At 38.5% G+C, this 22352-nt stretch overlaps 1 protein-coding gene across 1 annotated transcript in view; it reads right to left on the bottom strand.

The window, feature by feature from the left end:
- The window catches only part of Neurl4 (neuralized E3 ubiquitin protein ligase 4), a 426720-nt gene that overhangs the window by 368582 nt on the left and 35786 nt on the right, over positions 1-22352 (bottom strand). Inside the window, exon 4 of the mRNA XM_067148903.2 lies at positions 10684-10828. Within this exon, the coding sequence (XP_067005004.1) occupies positions 10684-10828 (145 nt within the window). The remainder of the gene's footprint in view (positions 1-10683; positions 10829-22352) is intronic.

Here is a 22352-nt window from a genome sequence, read left to right as displayed (position 1 = left end):
GAGGTACCCCACTTGGTTGTCTGACAAGGCAGGGAACAGAAGGTACATCAAACAATCTGTGACTGCTATCCAAGCGTATTCCAACCAGCGGCATTGCTCGAGGATAAGCAGTGTACAGCCGAAGGTTTCCATTGTGGAATACGGAAAGATAGCTTGGGTGAATTGGCGTCTGTCGTAAATTTGCACCATAGGACAGAAGCATTTTCTGGCGCCTGAGGTGTAGAGGAGGCACAGCAGATTCAGCGAGCAGGCTAGCAATGGGGCTTGTACGAAAAGCTCCCGTTACCAACCTAACCCCACTGTGGTGGATGTTATTCAGTTTTGCAAGGACGCTTTGCCTTGCTGATCTATATGCTGCACTGCCATAGTCTAACCTGGATAAGATTTGTGTCCTATAAAATCGTAGGAGCACTGTGCGGTCAGCCCCCCAAATAGTATCGCTAAGGAACTTCAAAATATTCATAGCGCATTGCACTTTTAACTGCCGCACATGTGGCTCCCAAGATAATTTGCTATCGATAAGGATCCCAAGGAATTGGTAAGTGTCAACTACGGGGAAGAGCAACATTTAGTAAATAAATGAAGAGAAAGTGCTTTCGGCAAAAGTGCATACCAGAGGTCTTTGCGGTTGAGAACAGAAAGCCATGTTCTTAAGTCCACTGTTCCACTCTCCTAATAGCTTGCTGTAATTGTCGCTCTGCGACTGCCATATTATATGAGCTATAATGCAGAGCAAAATCGTCCACATACAGTGACGGTATTACTGCTGAACCAGCAGCAGTGAGAGTACCGTTTATAGCAATCGCGAACAGAGTGACACTAAGAACCGATCCCTGTGGGACTCCATTTTCTTGAAATTAGAATTGCGAATATGCCCTCCCTACTTGGGCACGGAATAGACGGAGGGACAATAAATTCGCAATACAGTAAATACCGGCAAGTTACCTTGGAATCTCCACTGATGCAGGACTGAAAGGATACTATATCGCCATGTGGTGTCATAGTCAAAGAAAACAGTCACCAAATGCTGTTTGCAGAGAAATGCATCCTGGATAGTACTCTCCAGGCATACCAAGCGGTCAGTGGTCGAGCAAGCGGCTTGAAATCCACATTGGTACTCAGACAAACGTTCTTGTTTCTCCAGACACCACACAAGGTGGCGATTTACCACCCTCTCAAATAGCTTACACAAACAGTTAGTAAGACAAATAGGTCTGTAACTTCCTGCATACTTAGGAGTTTTGTCAGGCTTGAGGACAGGAATTGCTATGCCCTCTCACCACTGAGATGGAAACTCACCCTCTATCCAGATTCAGTTGAACACACAAAGGAGATATAATAGACTATCCTCACTAAGGTGTAACATCTGGTTATGGACACTGGCTCAGGAGACGTGTCCTTGCAAAGCACCAAGGCGCTCAAGGGCATGTTATAGTCCTCTGAAGCTTGAGTGGTAAAACTAAGGTGATGACGTTCTACCTCCCACTTCAGAGAGAGGAAATCACAATGGTAATTCCTGGAGCCAGACACATATGCGAAATGACTGGCTAGATGGTTGGCAATTGAGAGTGGTTCAGTGATGATACTGTCTGCCATGAAAATTCCCAGTATAGAAGATGATCCTTGGATACCTGAAATAAGTCAAAGTTTAGTCCACACTTGGAGTTTGAGATGTCATAGACGACATATATCTCTCCCACGAAGCTTTCTTACTTTGGCGAATAAGAACTCGCGCTTTAGCACAGTTTCTTAAACATTACCAAGTTGGCCACAGTAGGCTACCTACGATAACGTTTACAAGCCTGACTGCGTTCTTTGATAGCTACTGCAATTTCTTCGTTCCACCAAGGAACGAGTTTTCGGCGAGGAGTCCCTGAAAGAGAGGGAATGGACTCCTTAGTAGCAGCAAGAATAACTTGTGCTATGTAAGTTATTTCGCCCTTTACGGTCCGCCTGGTCTCGTCGTTAAAGACAGCTAGTGACGTGAACTTTGGCCAATCAGCATGTTTAAGAAACCATCGAGGAGGAGCCTCGACGGATTTTTGTTTCAACAAAGTAAGAATAATGGGAAAATGGTCACTGCCACAGAGATCATCGTGTGTATTCCACCGAAACAGCGGAACCAACGTTCGGCTGCATAGACTTAAGTCTATGCGAGAGTATGTGCCGTAACGTACACTGAAATGAGTTGGTTCACCTGTGTTCAAAATACATAAATCCAGCTTTGTTACTAATGTTTCCAACTCCCTTCTTTTGGGGCAAGGAGGCTGAAATTCTATGGTCACATTCTCAGAATGAACAATGATAGACTGACCAAAAGAATTCTAAATTTTGCCCTCACACTGAAAATCAAGAACTGACTAGATATAGAATCAGATCTACAGAAAATCAACATCAACCAGGAAACTGTGAAGAACCGATCTGCTTTCAGAACATTGATTAATAACCATTGTTTCGCAGAGCCAAAAGCTAGAACTAATAAAACCTGGACAGAAGAACGTAAAGAATTTCAGTGAGAGGATGAAGAGATTTTGGGAAGAGAACAAGGTAAAATCATCAGCTAAATAAGTTCAAGCTTGCTCCTCAGTTGGGCACAACGATGTGAAAAATAATAATAATAATAACAGAATAGAGTATTCTCAGCAGAAGAATGAGGACAAGTAGGCCAACAGATAGAGTACTGGTGAAAAAGGACAAAGATAGAGAACTTGAGAAAATTATAGAAGTTGTGTAATCGCAACACACAGGTGGTCGAAATGAGGAGAAAAAAAAATTAGCGCCTTTTAGAAGGCCATTTGTGATGGAAAACCCGAACTGTGTATTGGAAGAAGTTTGGAACGCTAATCTTCACGTCTCTACTGTCGACTTATGTGCCCCCTCTGGTGGGAGGACAGACAATTGATTTTCAAAGGAATTGTGTATTTTCTAAGTTTGTAAAAATGAAGTGTTCGTAGATTGTCTTTTGTGTGCTAAGGTTACTAGTACTCCCATCACTTCCTTCTTCCTGAAATTATTAGTCAATCAGAAATTATGGTATATATATTTTGTAGCCCACCAAAATTGGGGGTGTGTACAGGCATTCGGCCTAGAGAGTTCTGGAACTTTCCCCTCTGCTACAAAAGCTGGGAGCTTTTGGGCCATGTTGTCTTCTTCTTTGCTCCAGTCTAGAGCGCATACGTTAGTGGAGGCAGGGAAAGGCTTTGCCCGCCGTCGGAAGGCTCACCAGCTCAAAGTAATGGCAGACATCTTTTAAATATGTGATAGCTCCAGAAAGCTGACTTGATGGAAAGGTTTCGAAATTCATTCTTAATGCAAATTTCTAAAGTTTAACGTCACCGTTTAAATGTCATTTTCAAGCAAGTCTTAGGACTCTTTTCAAATCCCTGCTGGGAAAGATGTAACTTAGGGAACAAAGAGTGTCCACCCTCTTAATTCTCATTCAACTTGATAGTGGAGCGACTATGATTTTCTAAAACTTTAAATTTTAACTCTATCTTTGGAACTTAAAATTTTTCATCTAGTCACCCTCTGTACTATAGGCTTAGCCTCTGTAACTTCAGGCCATAAGCCCATACAGGATCTTAGCTCTTTTTCAAAGTGTATCTCAAAAGGAGTGCAAGTGCCTCGCCTCGTAGCATTTTGTTCATGGCCAATTTTTTTAAAACTTTTCTTTCTGTACATGAAGGCCATTTAGTATGGGCACTTATTCATCATCATCATCATCATCAATGTCCCACTCCAGTCGCCTGGGTGTGGTTAACAAGCCTACTCCACTCCTTTCTGTCCTGCCACTTTTCCTTCTTCATTACTTCCGCCACATCCAATCCAGCTTCTCTAATGTCCTTCCAAATCTGATCCATCCACCTTCTTCTCGGTCTTCCACCTGGTCTCTTTCCCTTAACTTCTCTTTCCAATTCCCTTCTTGCTACCCGTTCCTTTCCCAATCTTTTTACATGTCCGAACCATCTCAGTCTTGCTTTCTGTATGTTCTGTACTAACGGTTCTATACTTAGCTCTTCTCTGATTTTAATATTTTGAATTCTATCTCTTCTTGTCTCTTCAACCAATGTTCTTAAAAATTTCATGTCTAGTGCTTGGATCTTACTATCTGGTCTCTAATTAGCACTTAGTGCCACTGTTTAATTTCTAACTATTTATATTCAATTGTGAATCAGACTTTTGAGCAGGAAAGACAGTAAAAACGGTTTTCAAAGCGATCTAATGTAAAATTTGGATAAGACACTTGTGTTTTTGAGAGGGTGGAATGTTGTAAATTTTGGAGCGTAGTGTCCTATAGTGGAGTGGGGCAAAGGTGCTCTTTGAAATACAGTGCACTCCCGATAATTCGCGGTAATTAATGCACGCACTTCGGCAAATTATCCGCAGTCATTTTAAGCCTGGTAAAAACAAAACCACAGATTAAAATAATAAAATGTATTTTATGAACAAGCAGAAAATAATTATAACACTTCACTTTGTATTGTAAGTCACACTAGAGAAAAATTACAAAATGCCATGTGGATTATGCCAACATTTGTATTTAACGAAAAAAATTAGTCATCACTTTTTGTTCCTTAGACAATTGTTCATTTTTTCTAATTTTGGATCGTACATTTCTCAGGAAAACAATATCTGAAAATGAAAATTGATCTCTTTTTTCTATGTAAGAGATAAGTGTGTCTATAGAGACACTAGCTTGGCTATGGGAAACTTTCGGAGTTTCCGTTGCATCACTCCCGCACTCGATATCATCTGAAACTCCGTCTTCCTCACCAACCGTCAAATTCCGTACAATATCCTTCTCACTTTCATGTCTGAAACCATAATCGTCCTTATCGACGTCTAACCACTCAATAATGTCACTTTCTTGTGCATCTTCGCATTTATCCAGGTTTTTCAGTAATGATATCATCGTAGCGAGACTACGTTGCCCGTTCGAAATATCATCACTTAAGCCGGCATATGCTTGCTCTTCACCTAGAACAGATTTCCATGATCGTGCGAGGTAGTAGCAGTAATTTTGTCCCATGACTTATTGACTGCATGAAGAGCATCCAACAAACTGAAGTCCTTCCAAAATGTTGGAATATCGATGCCTTCCTCAACCAACTGTTGTAACAGAGATGACCTGTACTACTTCTTTAAAGCAGCAATAACGCCTTGGTCCCTAGGTTGGAGAATAGAAGTTACATTAGGCGGAAGGTATTTTACGTAAATATTACCTTCTTTGAGTTCACTTTCGTGTGGATGAGAAGGAACATTTGTCAATATAGAGCACTGCTTTGATTGGCAGTGATTGCTTAATTAGGTAGACCGTCACTTGTTTCCCAAAATGATTGTGAAACCAGTCCTTAAATATACTGCCTTTTGATGGTAGTACTGTAAAGGTACATTCTCAAGTTTAAAACAACGTAGTTTTCTGGATTTCCCTATCTGTAATAATTTTAATTTGATCACCACCTGCGTTAGCATACGCCATAATGGTTGTTCTTTCTTTGGATGTTTTGCGGTCTGGGACTTGCTGTTCTTGTTGCATTATTAATATTTGGGACGGTAAACATTTCCAATACAACCCTGTTTCGTCTGCATTGTAAAGTTGTCTAAGGTCAAGCTGTTCTTTTCCAATGAATGACTGAAATTCCTGTGCGAACTATTCAGCAGCACCCGTGTCTGTGCTGAGACGCTCTCCGTGAATAGCAATTTCTCGTATTCCGTAGTGTAGCGTTTCTTAAACAGATCAGATGTTTCTTAAACCATGTAAGCCAGCCAGCAGATGCTTTAAAATTGCCTTCTAAGCCAAGAGCATCGTGAAAATGTTTTGCTTGCTCAGCACACATTGGGCCAGACACAAGAATACCTTCCACTCGTTTTTTATTAAACCACCGTATTATGCATGGCTTCGTCTAGATTTGCATAGTTCGATGTTCTCATTGATTTCCGGGACGATAAACAATCACAATTAGCAAAAATTTGATGAGGGTTTCCTTTTGGTTCTTCATGTCTCACTTTTGTTTCACCCACACCAAACTCGCAGGCTAACTTTGATGACACCTCGCCTTTCTTCAGTCTTTCTATAATTTTCAGTTTTTCACTGACGGTTAACCTTTTATATTTCATTTTTCGACCACTCATATTGAAAACTCTTACTACTGACTTGTTCGAAACTTCAAAAAGACTTCCACACTCCGTTCACACTTCTCAAGTACTCAGTATCCTACAATACACTCGCTGCCGGCGCACCTACCCTTCACTTGGCTTACAGTTCAGCGACCTTGGGCTGTGGGGAAAGGGAGGGTAAATTCTGAGTGTATTTCTCTTTCATTATCTCTGATTATGGTAATCTGTGCTGTGCCATGTGCAGCAACGTGCTTGAATGTTTCCAAGTTTGCAACGTTCTGGCAGCAGTGTGCATATAGGCCCACTCCTACATCGTAGAGAAACGAAGTCCAGTCTCCTTAAATATCAGTGATTTCGTCTTCACGCATCGCATTAAAATTCTTTTAAACTAGGCAGAGATAATTTTACTCAGCGTGATGATTAGTGGGTGTAAGAATTAATACTTTAAAAAAATAACTCTCCAAGACCCGCGAATTAACCGCAAAGCTAATTATCCGCACACGAATAGGAGTCCACTGTAGTGTAATTTTGGAGCTACAAGCTCATTTTGTAAATTATTGTAACTAAATTTCGACCTTAAGTCAATGTTGTGATCAGAGCTGATGAGCTCACTATTAGTCTATGTAACTGTTATTTATTGTTGTTCATCAAAGTTTAAAGTCAGAAAAATGAAAAAAAATTCAAATTTCAGTGTTTTAAATTATGATCTCATCCTTTTTCTGTCCACCCATTCAAGCCCACACCTTCTTACACGTCTGCATTCCACAGAATTCCCGGAACAATAATTATAATAATAATCCTATAGCCTTAGCAACAAAGTGCAGGCATTTTTATATGATGCCATTTAGACAACCAGCAGGTCAATGTCTGGTTTACTCTACCAGATAGCAGAGAACTCTGCTATGTGACCCACTGGTGAGTTGTAATTAATTTTGCTAGACAAACACTGAATGTCACAGTACCGGTTTCGACACTCTGAGGGTCATCCTCAGCTGACGATCACAACGTGCAGTTTAAAAACATCACATAGGAATGTTACATACAACAACAAGCACAGAAACACCAACCAAACTCGTAAGATACAGAAAAAAACAAACCAAATCTGGCTGAAAGAAGAAATAAAATTCTTATATAGGAAAAAACAACACCTTAACACACAACTTTATGAAACACATCTGAAAGCTTCCCATGACTTACCACATACTTACTGGGACAATTTTCAACAAATAACTAATGAAAAATTAACAAATATAGCCATCCAAAAACAGAACACATTAAATAAGAAATTAAATGCACTGAAACAATCACAAAGTCAAAACACGCAAGATAGTGCCCCTAACAGTAACTACCCTATTAGACCTAATGATAGTAACCAACACACATTCCATCCACCTATAAAAAACCTAACAGATACAATCTTCGATGAAACAGAATCCATTATACTGAGTAAGGGACCCAAACATAATTGGGGAAACACTTCAGTCTTTCAAAATATCACTACAATCATCACAGAAACTGAGAATGCCGTAAATAAAATTCCTCACAAACAGCGTGATGAAGTTAGATACGAAATTAGAAAAAGAATACCACAGTATATTAACAAAATCAGTAATGAGAATAGCAACAAAAGTACCAAGAATAACATACAAATTAAAAAACTAAAAAACAAAATCAAACAGAACAATTTACTAATAACCAAAGCAGATAAAGGCAATACAACTGTCATCATGGACAAAAACGAATACACAGCCAAAACCAAACTTTGCTTTCAAGATAATACCTTCCAAATCAAAAACAAAGACCCTACTAACAGCATCCAAAGAAATCTAAAAACATTACTAAAAAATACCCATTTTCTTCTAAATGAACAAGAGACTGCAAAACTTATCACAATGAACCCAAGATTACCAACCGCTAAAGCCCTTCCAAAAATTCACAAAGATAACGTCCCTATGAGACCTATAATAAACTACAGACTGAGTCCAACTTATAAACTGTCACAGTTTATCCAGACATTCCTCAAAAAACACTATGTATTTTTAGCTAAAAAAACAGTACGAAACTCAATAGACTTCTGGAACACTACGAAAGAAATAAAAATAGAACAACACCATAAACTAGCATCATACGATATAATAAACATGTACCCAAACATACCTACGCAAAAAAAACATAAAAATAATAGAATCTAATCTTAAAAATCACAGCAAACTCAGCATTCTTGAAATAGAAGAGTTCATAAAATTACTTCATTTCGCCATCAGCAATATTTACTTCAAATTCCACGACACTTTATATCAACAGAAGGGTTTACCAATGGGATCTCCAACATCAGGTATACTGGCCGAAATTTACATGGACTACTTGAAACACCAAGAAATCAAAAAAAAAAGACAATATCCTTTTTTGGTGTAGATTTGTAGATGATATCTTTGCCGTAATAGAAAACAGATTTACTAATGAAACCAAAATATTAGAACAATTAAATGAAATAGATCCGCACATAAAATTCACCATGGAAACAGAAAATAACCATACTATAAATTAACTAGACATATCTATAACCAGGCACGACAACCATCTATCATATAACATATGCAGAAAGCCCACACATACGTTCAACACAATAAAAAGAGACTCCATTCACCCTACCGCACACAAGAAAGCGGCATATCATAGTATAATATATAAAGCTTTTAATATACCACTAACAAAAGAAGAACTAAATAAAGAACTCAACCTGATCCACGAAATAGCCAGACAAAACGGATACAAAAAAGAAATGATTAATAAAATCATATATAAAATAAAAAATCAACCCAAATCTAGGCTAATTAGAAATGAAAAAAATACTACTATTCACTTTTAACAACACCCACATATATCCGATAACGAATATTTTCAAGAAACGAAATCTAAAATAGCTTACAGAACCACACAGAACAATGCTAACATCCTATACAACTCCAAATCCATCAACAATAACAATAAATACAGTCACTCAGGAGTCTATCGTATGAAGTGCAATAACTGTGAAGCCAGCTACATTGGACGTACTGGGAGGAACTTTCAGATACGTTACAATGAACACATCAACGCAATAAAACACAGTCATTTCTCAGCTATGGGCCAACATATTGAAGAATTCAAACATAAATTTACAAACAATGAAAATAACATGCAAATTCTAAGCACCAACCCCAAGAGCACCTTACTCAATATAATGGAAGAAATTTATATCAACCTAGACCAATATACCAATCCAAGCTTTAATTTAAATGAAATTATGAACAAAATCAATATTCTTTTCGATGCGGTTACCCCTTCTTAAAAAACGATTACCTAAAAAGAATCAAAAAGCAAGACCCGATACATATAAAAGAACCGCCAGAAGACATCTCCCACTCCAGTCCCGCATCCCCAACAGCCGCTCCTCCTACCCCTCCGAACTTCCCCTCCACAGCCACAAGCAGCAACTCCAGACAAACACGCAACAGTACTCGACGTGCTGCCGTATAATACACACCAAGTGTCAATAGCTATGTAAGTACACGCACACCCATTTTACTTCAAATACTAATCCAGCAGACGCAACATCTCTCACACTTTATTTTCTACTTACAGATAATACATTTCCACAACAAAGTGAAGAGGAGCTTTTACGCTAAAACATCACATGTCCAGAACACAATGACACTTGAAGAAATCAATAATATTAATTAAAGGAAGCACGTCACTGTAAACAACTTCCACTTTCACAACCCGTATCTCACCACCAACTCAATCCTAGCATAAATTAGAAGTTTTAGGCATATACATCATGAAGTCTCGCATCGAGAAAACTATTTTATATAATATTCATGTCACTTCAGACCATTACACCACCAATAAATGAACACTGTGATCACACAACATAGCGTATATATAACACGCCGCAAGAACCAACGTGCACCAAAATGTTTTATCTATTTAGTTAAAAGGTTTTAATGTAGAAAAATAGATACTTCAAACATATTGTACATCCAATAATAATACTACTAAGTTTTAAATTTTATATTGATTGGAAACATTTGTAAAATGATAATGTCTTCCCATATTATATCACATATCTATAATCCAAAAATATACTTTTAACATATGTTAAGTTTTTTAAACTATATCAATCACTTTAGACAGTTTGTCAAAACCAGAACAATGTAATGACTATGTAACATTTCTATGTGATGTTTTTAAACTGCATGTTGTGATCGTCAGCTGAGGATGACCCTCAGAGGGTCGAAACCGGTACTGTGAGCGATAGTGTGTAATAAATGTATTGATAAGGTGGAGACTTTTAGACTTTATATTGTGAATAAAATCAGTATGGAGATGAAACTTATACATTATAATAAACACTGAATGCGTCACTAAAGATCTTTTACATGCCGACATCACAGAACATGGAGTGCTGAAAGAACTTTTTCTGTCTTAAATTTCCAAATACCTCTGCCATGTTCAAACCTGCAATCTTGGGGTCCACTCATCCATCAAGAGAGCTAAACCAAAACAGTTCATATTCATACTTACTCTCTGATTCAGCAGAAGTATCTGCATCTGTGATGGAGACTTGAGCACACTTCCCATACATGTCAACAACTGCAAAAACTCTACTAGGAAGGTCTTCTGCAGCAACACCTTGGGAAACACCATTCACATAGAACACCAGCTCACCCTACCATAAAAAGAGCAACTATGTTAATGAGATGTTCCTGTACAATAACAGGTCAACTACTTGCTGATTTCCTATGGCTGTTAGAACAAAGGAAGGGAGTATTTGTGAAAATTCCTGCAGAGTTTTTCAATAATTAGCCTAAAATAAGAAACTTTTTCAAATGAAAATATAAGCTAAATGATTTTCACAATATTATTTATTCTAAGATTCATTATAATAATAAAAATTATAATAATCACATCATTGTAGCCACATGAAGGTTGTCATGGAATCAATATTCATTCTGCTCAATCATAACTCGATACATCAAGACTAAAGTCTTCCATAGCATTCATGACTTATTATTTTATCCTTTTATCCTTAAAATTATTTTAAATATTTCAGTAGCCATTCCATGTTTCCAAGGTTCCTCAAATAACGAAACCTTTTGAAACCTGTACCCAACTAGTTTCTGATCAAACAATCTGCTCCTGGTCAATTTACTGAATATACCAAACAATAATGGCATTTCCATGGTCACCTGGTTGGCATTCAATATTTATACTTCAAGGAAAAAATAGAATACAATGTGTCATTTCAGATTCAATTCAGTTTTTATAAATTGGTGTTGATCCTTTTTCTTTTATGATACAATGCTGATAATCCAACCTACTTTATTATATAACAAAGCACTCCATTTTATACATAAGAACTCCTGATTATTTCACACTTGTCCTCACTGCAGACTCATTGGTACCAGTAGGGTTCGAACTGTCAGTCATTTATTGCGAAGTGCCAGGAATGTTTTACAGGCATTGTAGAATCTAAAACTAAACTCTGCCACAGGTCAATAACACATCAAATGTATAATTTTATTCTTATTCATAAGATGGAATGACGTGGGATATATGTATGTTTGTATGTATGCATTTCATGCATGTACATATGCATGTATTCATAAAATTGCACGCAATAAGGAGATTGTTTTACTAAAACAGTTACCTATTTTTGAAAAATCTTAAGTCCAAAAATGCAACTGAATGTATTGAAATAAATTTTTCCAAAACTTTTACTGTACAAGTTTACATTCAGGTATAATAAAATATACAACAGGGGCCCTATTTTGTATCAAGTATGCATATATTACCATTCTGATATGAAAAACTTAGGTAACTTATACAACAACACTGTGCGCCACACAACTTCTACATTCACATTACATTCCTAAACATATTGTGTTAAAAATGAACTATTAACTCACAATATTTGCTGTTTATAATTTGTTTATAGCTGATCTTGTAAGTAACATTTAAATATTTTAATATATTACTTTGTTTAAAGGCACGTCGACCTTGACGCCAAACAAGTATTCCTCTAGTCAACGCAATGCCATGACTCAATCCCAGCAGACCATAACCATACCCTTCAGTTGCTAAAGTCAGTTTGTTTTCAGCTTTAGAAGTGTAAATCAGACTTGGAATACAATGAGACACAAAAATAAGGAAACGACTGAGGAAGGAAGATAAATTGCAACAAGATGCTTCCAAAATTGAGAATCCTTTAAAAGCATTGCACAATTAATAAAAAGACCCATCAGCACACTAAAGAGCATCATACACAGGTTCAATCAAACATGACAAAGCAAGAAGTGATCTGACGACAATTCTGACTCCTGCAGACAAACAACAGATAGAAAAGTGAAGAGAAATCTGAAAATAAGTGCTCCAAAGATTAAGTCTCAAGTGAAAAGTGAAATTGGTAAGCATGTTACATCACAAACAATATGAAATGTGCTGAATGGCCTGAAGAATATCAGGAAGATTAAAAGAAGAAAGCAACTAGCCTATACCAAGGAGCATAAAAAAGATGTTTTCTGGAAGAAGATTGTATTTACAGATAAAAGTCAGTTCATCATTTTCAAGTGAGATGGACAAATATCAGTGTGGTGAAAAAAACTGAACTGGATGTGAAAAACCTCTTGGCTACAATTAAACACAGTGGGGGGACCCATACTTGTATGAATGCTAACTGTGTAGGTGAATTGTATTTTACTGATGGTGCCATGGACCACAAACACTACATTAACATTTTAAAAACCAGCCTTCCCAGGAGTGTACAAAATATGGGACATACTAGGGACTACATCTTCAGCTATGATAACAGCCCTAAACATACAGCCCTCAACACAAAGCTGTGGTTGCTGTAAAACACTCCACAATGGATGGTAACACCCCCATAATCGCTGGACATCAATCCTCTTGAGAATTTGTGGCATTTTCTAGAAAAAGGAATACAAATACACAACATATCAAGACAGCATTGTTGGACGAATGGAGAAAGATACCAGCAGAAACAAGTGCCAACCTGGTCAAATCAGTGCCAAAAAGGTTGCAAGAAATCATAGAGAGAAAAAGAGGGCAAATCAAGTATTAAAAATGTTAAAGAAGACCCCAGAAATGTGTATTACCTATTGCAGATGAATACTTGTTCGGTGTTAAATGAAATACGGTATTATTTTGTTTGTACATATTACTTTTCCTGCGGACAACAATATTTTTGTTACATATGTGTGTTTTGTACCCACAATATAACGAATCTATTACATGTAATTACTCTGCAACAAGCCACCGGAGACCACAGGTCCCTTATACGAATACACTTGGAATGTATAGCTGAAGAGCCTCTAAAAGTTTGTCAGAGTTTAGTTCCACCCCGTATATCCTTAAAATATAAGACTATGGTAAAATCCCCCTGTGGGTGGTGGCGGTAGAATAACACCCACGGTATCCTCTGCCTGTCGTAAGAGGCGATTAAAAGGGGCCCCAGGGGCTCTGAACTTTCGAGCATGGGTTGGTGACCATAGGGCCCTTAGCTGATTCCTGGCGGTGTTTCCACTTACTTGTGCCAGGCTCCTCACTATCATCTATCCTATCAGACCTCCCTTGGTCAACTCTTGTTCTTTTCAGACCCTGATGCTATTAGGTTTCCGAGGGCTAGGGAGTCTTTCATTTTCACGCCCTTCGTGGCCCTTGTCTTTCTTTGGCCGATACCTTCATTTTTCGAAGTATCAGATCCCTTCCATTCTTTCTCTCTGGTTAGTGTTATATAGAGGATGGTTGCCTAGTTGTACTTCCTCTTAAAACAGTAATCATCACCACCACCTATGGTAAGATGAATACTTTTTATTTTACTAACTGTACACTTTAGTGGGCCTTCCGTCTTTCATCAATAACTGTCAGGCCTCCAGTGTCCCAGTTTGTGATAACTGAGCTGGGAAATATCACAATTCACTATCGTAATTTGATTCTTCAATCAGTTGTCATTGATCTGCATTTAGGGCTGTCACCCAGGTGGCAGATTCCCTATCAATTGTTTACCTCGTACTTTCTAGAATTTCAAAGAACTTGGAAATTTATCGAACATTTCCCTTTGCAAATTACTCCACTCCCTAACTCCTCGTCCTATAAATGAATATTTGCCCCAATTTGTCCTCTTGAATTCCAACTACATGTTAATACTATGATCTTTTCTAACTTTAAAAGATCCACTCATGCTTATCTGTCTACTAACATCACTCCATGCATTGCATACTCCTCCAAAGTCTCGTAAGAATACCTTCTTTGGGATTTGGTGTTCTTTCATCCTAATTAGATGACCTGCCCATTTAAGTCTCTTAATTTGAATAGCATGCGATAGGGGTACCTCCCCATACAGGGAATATAGTACATGGTTATATCTAATTCATTCCCCTTGTATGCATAAGGGTCCATAAATTTTCCTTTCGAAGGAATCTATTTTTCTCCACGGCTTTCTTTGGGAGGGTCCATGTATCACTTCCATACATCACTATACTGCGAATGAGGGTTTTGTATAGCATAACTTTTAGGCTCTGGTTTATATCTCTACTTCTGAAGAGGTAGTACTGCGAAATATGTTCTATTGACACTTGAATTCTTGCCTGTATTTCTACCATTTCCTCATTCTTGTTGGTTAGATGTACACCAAGATATTTAAACTGCCTGTTGGCAACGCTGCTGCCGTCTCCACACAAACCTAGGAAGGTAGAAGAAAGGAAAAGTTTTGATTATTCCACTGCATAAAACTGCCCACACATGACGCCAATTCGATAGCCTTGTCTTTGACAGTAGGGATTATTTTAGGTTATGTCGATCGGTAACTCAAATTGACCTTTGAATTTGTCTAAAACAACCCAATGTGTAATTAATTATTCATAATCGGCATTACAATTAAACACGAAATCCCCTCTTGTGGATGAAAGGTTATTGCTGCAGTAACAAATGAAGTAGTGTGGGTGTTTATACCTACTGTACAAACTCGATCACCCAGTGTAAGATTATGTCTAATAATTCTCGCTCTAATAGAGAAGTGGTGTTGTACATTCTGGATTCGTGACTCCCAACGATATTTCACAGCCAATATCATTAATAAACTCCAGTACATTACGTTTAACGATATGTCCCCTTCTCAGAGCGGTCAATAACAGATATGTCTATAGCATTAAGAAAAAGTATATTGGGAAAACATTTAATGCTCATTAATGTCCAAGTACCCTCTAATGAGATTAGCTCCCATTAAAGGTGTGGTAAATATTGGTCTCTTTTATTTGTTTTTGTTAGTTTGAGGACAACCGCCATGTTTCATTTCTAATCCGTGTATTGTATAATGATCGACTGTTCAGTAAGGATGATATGACAAGAGAACTGATTCACCATTGTGTGTTTCTGTGGTGGTTGGTATTGAGGTGTGTTGTCTGAATATGAGTGTTGAGATAAACACAAACACCCAGACCCCGAACCAAAAGAATTAATTAGGCATGATTAAAATCCTCGACATGGCCTGGAATCGAACCCGTGACACTCTGAACCGAAGGCGTTTATGCTGGCCATTTAAACAATGAATCGGACATAATAATAATAATAATAATAATAATAATAATAATAATAATAATAATAATAATAATAATAATAATAATAATAATAATAGTTGCAAATCGAGGATTGTGGCGACGTTTAGTAAATTCTCAGAGGCTTGCAGACTGAATGCTGAAAGGCATAACAGTCTATAATGATAATGTATGTATGTATAATAATAATAATAATAATAATAATTATTATTATTATTATTATTATTATTATTGTACCGGGAGGTACACCTCAACTCCGCACTTTCAAAATAAGCGCCTTTATGAACTCCTCTATTGATCAAAATGTGAAATTGTTACTACAATGTATACAGATGACCAACTTGTCCCTGAAGAATCCAAAGTGGAGGTGGTGGATGAGTATCTGTATACTTCCTTCTCCGAGCCTGCACCATTACCTTCGTCTTTTGTTCACTGATCTGAAGTCCAATCTCTTTGTCTTCTCTACTCAAGTGTTCGAATACTTCTTTAACTGTCCTTGTTGTTCTTCCCATCAAATTAATGTCATCAGCATATCCAACTAGTTGATCTGTTTTGTATAGAAGTGTTCCACTGGTGTCCACCCTTAACTTTCTAATCACCGATTCTAGTGCCAGGTTAAATAGAATTGGTGTCAAGCCATCTCCTTGCTTCAATCCCTAATTCACTTCAAAGACGCTGCCTACTTCAGTCTGAATTTTCACTCCCGCCATCGTATTTCTCATAGTTAATTCCACTAGTCGCACCAGCTTTTCTGGTATCTTGAACTCCCTTAATATCTCTGTTACCGTGGTTTGGTGGATTAGCAGAGGTGAAAGAAGGTGCCGAGGTGAATGGGTCAAACTACTTTGTCAAAAAATAATTGAAACTGAAATGGAAGGTTATATTTTCAAAAAGCCACAAATTAACAAATTCTCACTTAGTGAGATAACAATTACATAGCAAATTAAAAACAAGATTTAGAAAACAATTCAAGATTTTAAATCTTTAACACACTTCGACTACAAGCCCTTAATTTTACAATTTTTGAGTTCCTAGCTCAAAACCCAAATTTGTTTCAAGGGCAGAAATCCCCTAATAACATGGAGCACTTGCTCCCACTTTGCAGTGTCAAGCCTCCCAGAGGCATCCAAACAACACTAGAAAAGAGCAGACACGCTCTCAGTTTTTCAAGCCTCTTCAAGGCAATACCATACTTTACAATTAATTGCCATCAAGGCGCAACTTACAAAAATGAAACAGGGGTATCTCGTACCCAGCCTACAGGGCCTTCGTGTAGAAGAAATAACAGGTAAATAAATGACCCGAAAACAAAATGAAAGGGGGCGAACTCTTGCACTCCTCTATGTAGCTTCCTAAAACCTAAAAGGCACTAGGCCGCTGAAACAGGGGCTATTCCCAAACTATGAAGGTGACCCGTATAAGAAAGAAATTTAAAACATTAAGGAAGATAATCAGTTACCAAAACATAGTCACCTCAAACCAAAATGAAGGGGAGCTCGAGAGGGTAAAGCACTCTCTATCCCCGAATGACAATTACAGAATTTTACATAAACCGGCAGAAATTTACATTACAGAAAAGTAGGTTACATTACAAAAGTTTTGGGCCTTTCCCGTGGGTTAAACTGCTGAGCTAGCAAGAAATAAAGATGTTAAACGGCCATTACCTTATTGAAGTTCCGCTGCCCGATGGAAGAGGCGCTTCCCGCCTCCTGCTTTATGTCCACATACTTAGGTAGATGTTGATCGAGTGGCCAGGAGACGTGGAAATCAGCAGTTTTTATACCCTCGGGGAAAGTTCAAGACCTTTCATGAACAAAACAGCCACACCACTTAACTTTATTGGGTCGCTTAAAGTTACACACCAAATCGAAGAAGAAACCTGTGATTGGTAGGAAATTAATTACAGAAATTCTGGATTGGTTAAATTCGAAACGGGTGGAAAGAAAGATATATATTGCCAACCCACAAATGAATGAACGTAATTTAGAAAAGAAAAAAAACTTATGAACACAAAATTTCTTCAAATAAAGTTCCTTCACTTCGCACCAGGGTACATGATCATAGTTTTTTGGCAGTGACTTCTATGAGAGAATGTCCAAACTTCTTGTTAATAGTAAACAAAAAGAAGTCTAAATTCACAAAGTGACATCTTAAGAAGAAAGGTTTAAGTAGGGCCAGTTTTAAGTTCAGTGTTTCTCCAGTACAGGAGTTCCAATTGGCGCAAGATTAAAATGTGCTGCGTAGAGGTGTACCTCCCGGTACAATCTCCGTTAATTTATCCCTATCAATAGAGTCGTATGCTTGTTGAAAGTCGACAAACATCTGTACCACATCTATGCCTCGTTCCCAACACTTCAACACTTGCATCACAGTAAATATCTGATCAATAGCGGTGTCGTATCGCTGATCTGGCACCGCCCGCAATTCATAATTCGTGAGCGAGCAGATCGAAAATCAATTTGAACCGCGACCTCGCAATACAGGAGTAAAGTATAGATAAGAATTTTCGAGTCAGAAAATTAAATACAACTTCAAGGTGTCAAAGGTAAAACAATTATATGTGTAAGAAAATGAAATATACATTGGGAATTATTAAGAAGAATCAGTTCTGAGCAGTAGAAGCCGTTCAGGCAACGGTGAAATGTTTGAACAAACACAGGATATTTGTAATTCCTTATCACAGTATGTAAATGGTCAAAAGGATGACAGGGCACGGCTTAAAGCGCACGTAGCCCAAGGAAATTTCCGATGTTCGTCCTTCTAGAACAATTGAGAAGCTTTAGAATTTCCTCAGGGAAGGGATACTGCTAGCCAATGAGAATACGACAAATCAGAAGTACGCAGGGTTCAAAGTTCGGCAGAGCGTAGCAACAGCGAAAATACAAAATTCACTTAAGGGAGAAGACAGTGAGTTGGTCAGTTAGTTCATAGCTCACAGTCAGAAGAAGTAGTTGGGAAGTTAGGCTGGAAGTCTGGTGGGACAATAAGCCGGTCAGGTCGCGATCAGTATTTGAGTAGAATTACCAGCAATCGGTAATAAGTATTCTTAGGCATTGTGCCAGGAAGTTTTAGATACTCAAATAATAGAATGTTTAGGTAAAAGGGAATGCATTAGCGGACTTGTAAAACCACTAGTATAAACGGGAAGTCCTTAAGAAATATTTCGCGACCAGAGAAACATACCAGTATCTAGACAAACAGTTGGAGCACATATTCTCTACTGCCAGCAAGGACTTAAATTAAGGGGAGAGCGGTGAAAGACTCTGACTGTTCATTTATCAAGAGTGAAGGTCTCTGGAGGAGCCCACTTTTAGTCGCTAAACTACATGGAGGAGACTCATGGGAAGGCATCATTTAAAGGCTTAGAATATCCTACCACAGAGTTGAGCAGGGATAAGAACTGTACGAGTTTGAACTGGATAGTTGGGAAGAAGTAACCACGGAGCGGCAGATTCCAGTATATCCTGTGAGGTCAACACTACGGGAGTTACACAGTAGCACATAGAAGTAACAGAACTGCATCTCTTGGGAACTAGCGAAGGGAACCAGTGAACCAGCGTGCGATGACTTGTGAAAGTGAAATTAATCTTCAAGAAAGAAGACGTCATGGAAGACTTTCTCCTCTCGGAAGATAAGTATTATCTAGTAATAACTGATATAACTAGGGAACCAAGAACTCATTAGCTAGACAAGAAATTGTGTAGAGTAGGTAAGTTGCCTAAACTCAAGATTAATTCAACATTCAAGAGCTATAAATAGTTGTATATTCTTGTACAGTGAAATATTTTGGGGTAATTCAATATAGTGAGTCTTGGCATTAAGCCACCTTAACTTGGTGTTCTTATTTAGAGTTTCTAGTGCATTTTAGAACCCGTTCAGTCCCCAGCTTGCCATATTCTTAGGATATGACAAGTGGACTTAAAATTTATGGTGTCAGCTTGGTGGGGTAATGCACTAATTCAATAGTACTAATTATTAATTTAAAGGAAAATTCTAGAAATTCTATAACTGCAAAGTGATTACCAGTAGGTCACTAAGTATTAGGCTGAAAATTGATTCCTGTATTAACTGTTTCAGAGGTACTACAAATTGTTCGAGTATCAAGTTCTATAGCTGAAAGGGAGAGGAAGAACATTGTACTCGCACTGAGAGGTTGCTGGTGCATACGCACAAAGAGAGAGAGAGCCCAGTTCCAGAAGTCAACAATCAACAAGTAGGGTGAGTTGAAGCCACATTTTGTAAAATGGAAGGGTCAGTTAGATCAGCCAGTCTGGCTCCTAGCCAAATTAGTGATCATGATGAAATAGTGCATGTTGAGCAATATATGTCAGTGACTGAGGCTTTACATATTACAAACACAGAATTTGATCGTTCACAACCACACAGATTGAGGGAATTTTGTGAAACGGTACATACAGCATTGGAAGTTGTAAGGCGGGATAAACGAGATTTGTTCTATAAATTAATTCTGACGAAGATTACCAAAGAAGCTTGAAATAAATTGTTAGTACGGTTAGACGTATGAACATGGCCAGAAATTAAGGCTGCATTAGAGGAGTACTATTGTGAACGTAGAATGGTAGATTTTTATGCATGCCAGCTATTCACGGCCAGACAGCAGCCCGGGGAATCTATATCACAGTGGGCGCATAGAATAGATAAGATCGGAACCAATCTCCGTGACACAGCGATAAAGGATGAGTCGCCAACCGTAGGAGAAAATTAAGCCAGGTTCATTAGGCGATTAATTAAAGCTAGCTTCGTACAAGGGCTATGGGATGAGAGAATTCAGAATCTAATAAAAAGTAGGGATCCCCAGACCGTGGAACAGGCCATCGATATAGCTACGGAAGAAGAGACCTCTATAGTCTCTCAGAAAGCTAAACAGCAAATAATAGGGTCGAAAGGCTCCACAAGCGGGTATAAGCCACCCCCAGGAAATAGAAACCCAACTACTGCTAACGCAAAGTCCTCAGGACATAGGTCTTATAAGAAAGCTAATGTGAGAGTGGTAAGCTTCAATTGTGACCGTGAGGGACATGTAGCTCGGGAATGTAAAGCTACAAAATCGAAGGAAAAGAGTCCGCCAGTATGTAAACATTGTAAGAAGCCGGGTCATGCGTCGGCAAAACGTAGGTCTAGGCGTACAGAAGGTACGAGCAGCGCGCATGAAATAAAAGTGTGCAGAATAGTTAGATGCTATAATTGTAATAAAATGGGGCACGTGCAATCCGAATGCTGGGAAGAGTTTGGATGCACGTAAATGTTTTATATGTGGGCGAGAAGGACATAGACAGCATACCTGTTGGTTTCGTGACAAAGGAGAAAGGCCTCCTACGAACCAATGTAGGCAGAGCCAATCGCAAACTAAAAGGAAGCCGCCGGCTCAAGTGGTAAATAGCTTCCAGTGGAGAGAAAGAAATCAGTCTTCTAGGATTTTAAATGGGTTCGAGACCGTGACTCTCGGCAAGATCACGGGTCCTGCACAACGTCCAGCCCGCGTAATATAAGTGAAGTAAGTAAGGAAAATAGAAGGCCCGACCGAACACAGCACTGTCAGGGACAGAGCCGTGTAGAACATGATCGCTTGGGTTCGATCCTGGTCTATGCCAAGGAAAGGCCCTTTCGATTTTTGATCGATACTGGAGCGGATGTAAGCCTCCTGAAGGAGCATACCACACCAAAAAGAGAAATTTATCGTAGGAAGCCAGAATTAGAACTGGCCAGGATCACGGGGCGAAGTTTGTGCACAAGAAGGTGCGCTACTTTGCAGATAGGGGAATATTACCCCGAATTCCACATTGTGGGAGATGATTTCAGACTATCTGTTGATGGATTAATAGGTAGAGACCTATTACAGGACAGTATTATAAATTTCAAGGAAGGGTATGTTGAAATTTTCGAACAGAAATATCCTATGGGACTAAGCGTCCAGGAAGTCTGTCGAGATCGTGCAGTGAGCGAAAATTCACAGAATGAAACTGAAGGCATTGTAGAAATCGGACTGAGAGACTCAAAAAGTCTACTACAATGCCTATTAGACACCGGATGTCCAATCTCTCTTTTAAAGGATCGGTTCGTGCCTCCTAAGACAGAAGTGCGAAGAATAAGCACAAGAGTAAGAGACACATGTGCCCAAGAAATCCGAACCAAGGGCACAGTTGACCTTCTGACAGGGGAAAACCTAAATGAATTTCACGTGGTTCACAAGGGAATACCAATCCAATATGATGGAATTATAGGGCGAAATGTACTCCACAACAGCATACTGTATTAAATTATAAAAGAGGGTGTGCTGAAACAAATGCAGTGCAATACTATATGACTAAGAGGATCCCTCAGGGTCAAGTTATCAGCCTCCAACCGAGGACAGAAACAGTAGTATCGGTAAATACTGATAAGGCGCTGGCAGAAGGAATAATTGATAAGGAAGAAATACTGCCAGGGGTGTATCTTGCTAGTTGTGTGACACGAGCACCCAATCGCCGAGCGATGTTACCCATCTTAAGAGTTCATTAATGTTTGTATATATTGTATATAATGTATATATAGTGTATATATTGGTATGTTTATATTGGTTAAAAAGGTCCCAAACCTTGACCTAAAGGTTGTTTACAGGCT

This window comes from Anabrus simplex, chromosome 6, assembly GCF_040414725.1.
Source record: "Anabrus simplex isolate iqAnaSimp1 chromosome 6, ASM4041472v1, whole genome shotgun sequence".
Classification (NCBI taxonomy): Eukaryota; Metazoa; Arthropoda; class Insecta; order Orthoptera; family Tettigoniidae; genus Anabrus; species Anabrus simplex.
Note: the sequence above shows the minus strand (reverse complement) of the source record. Positions and strands in the feature narration are given on the sequence as shown.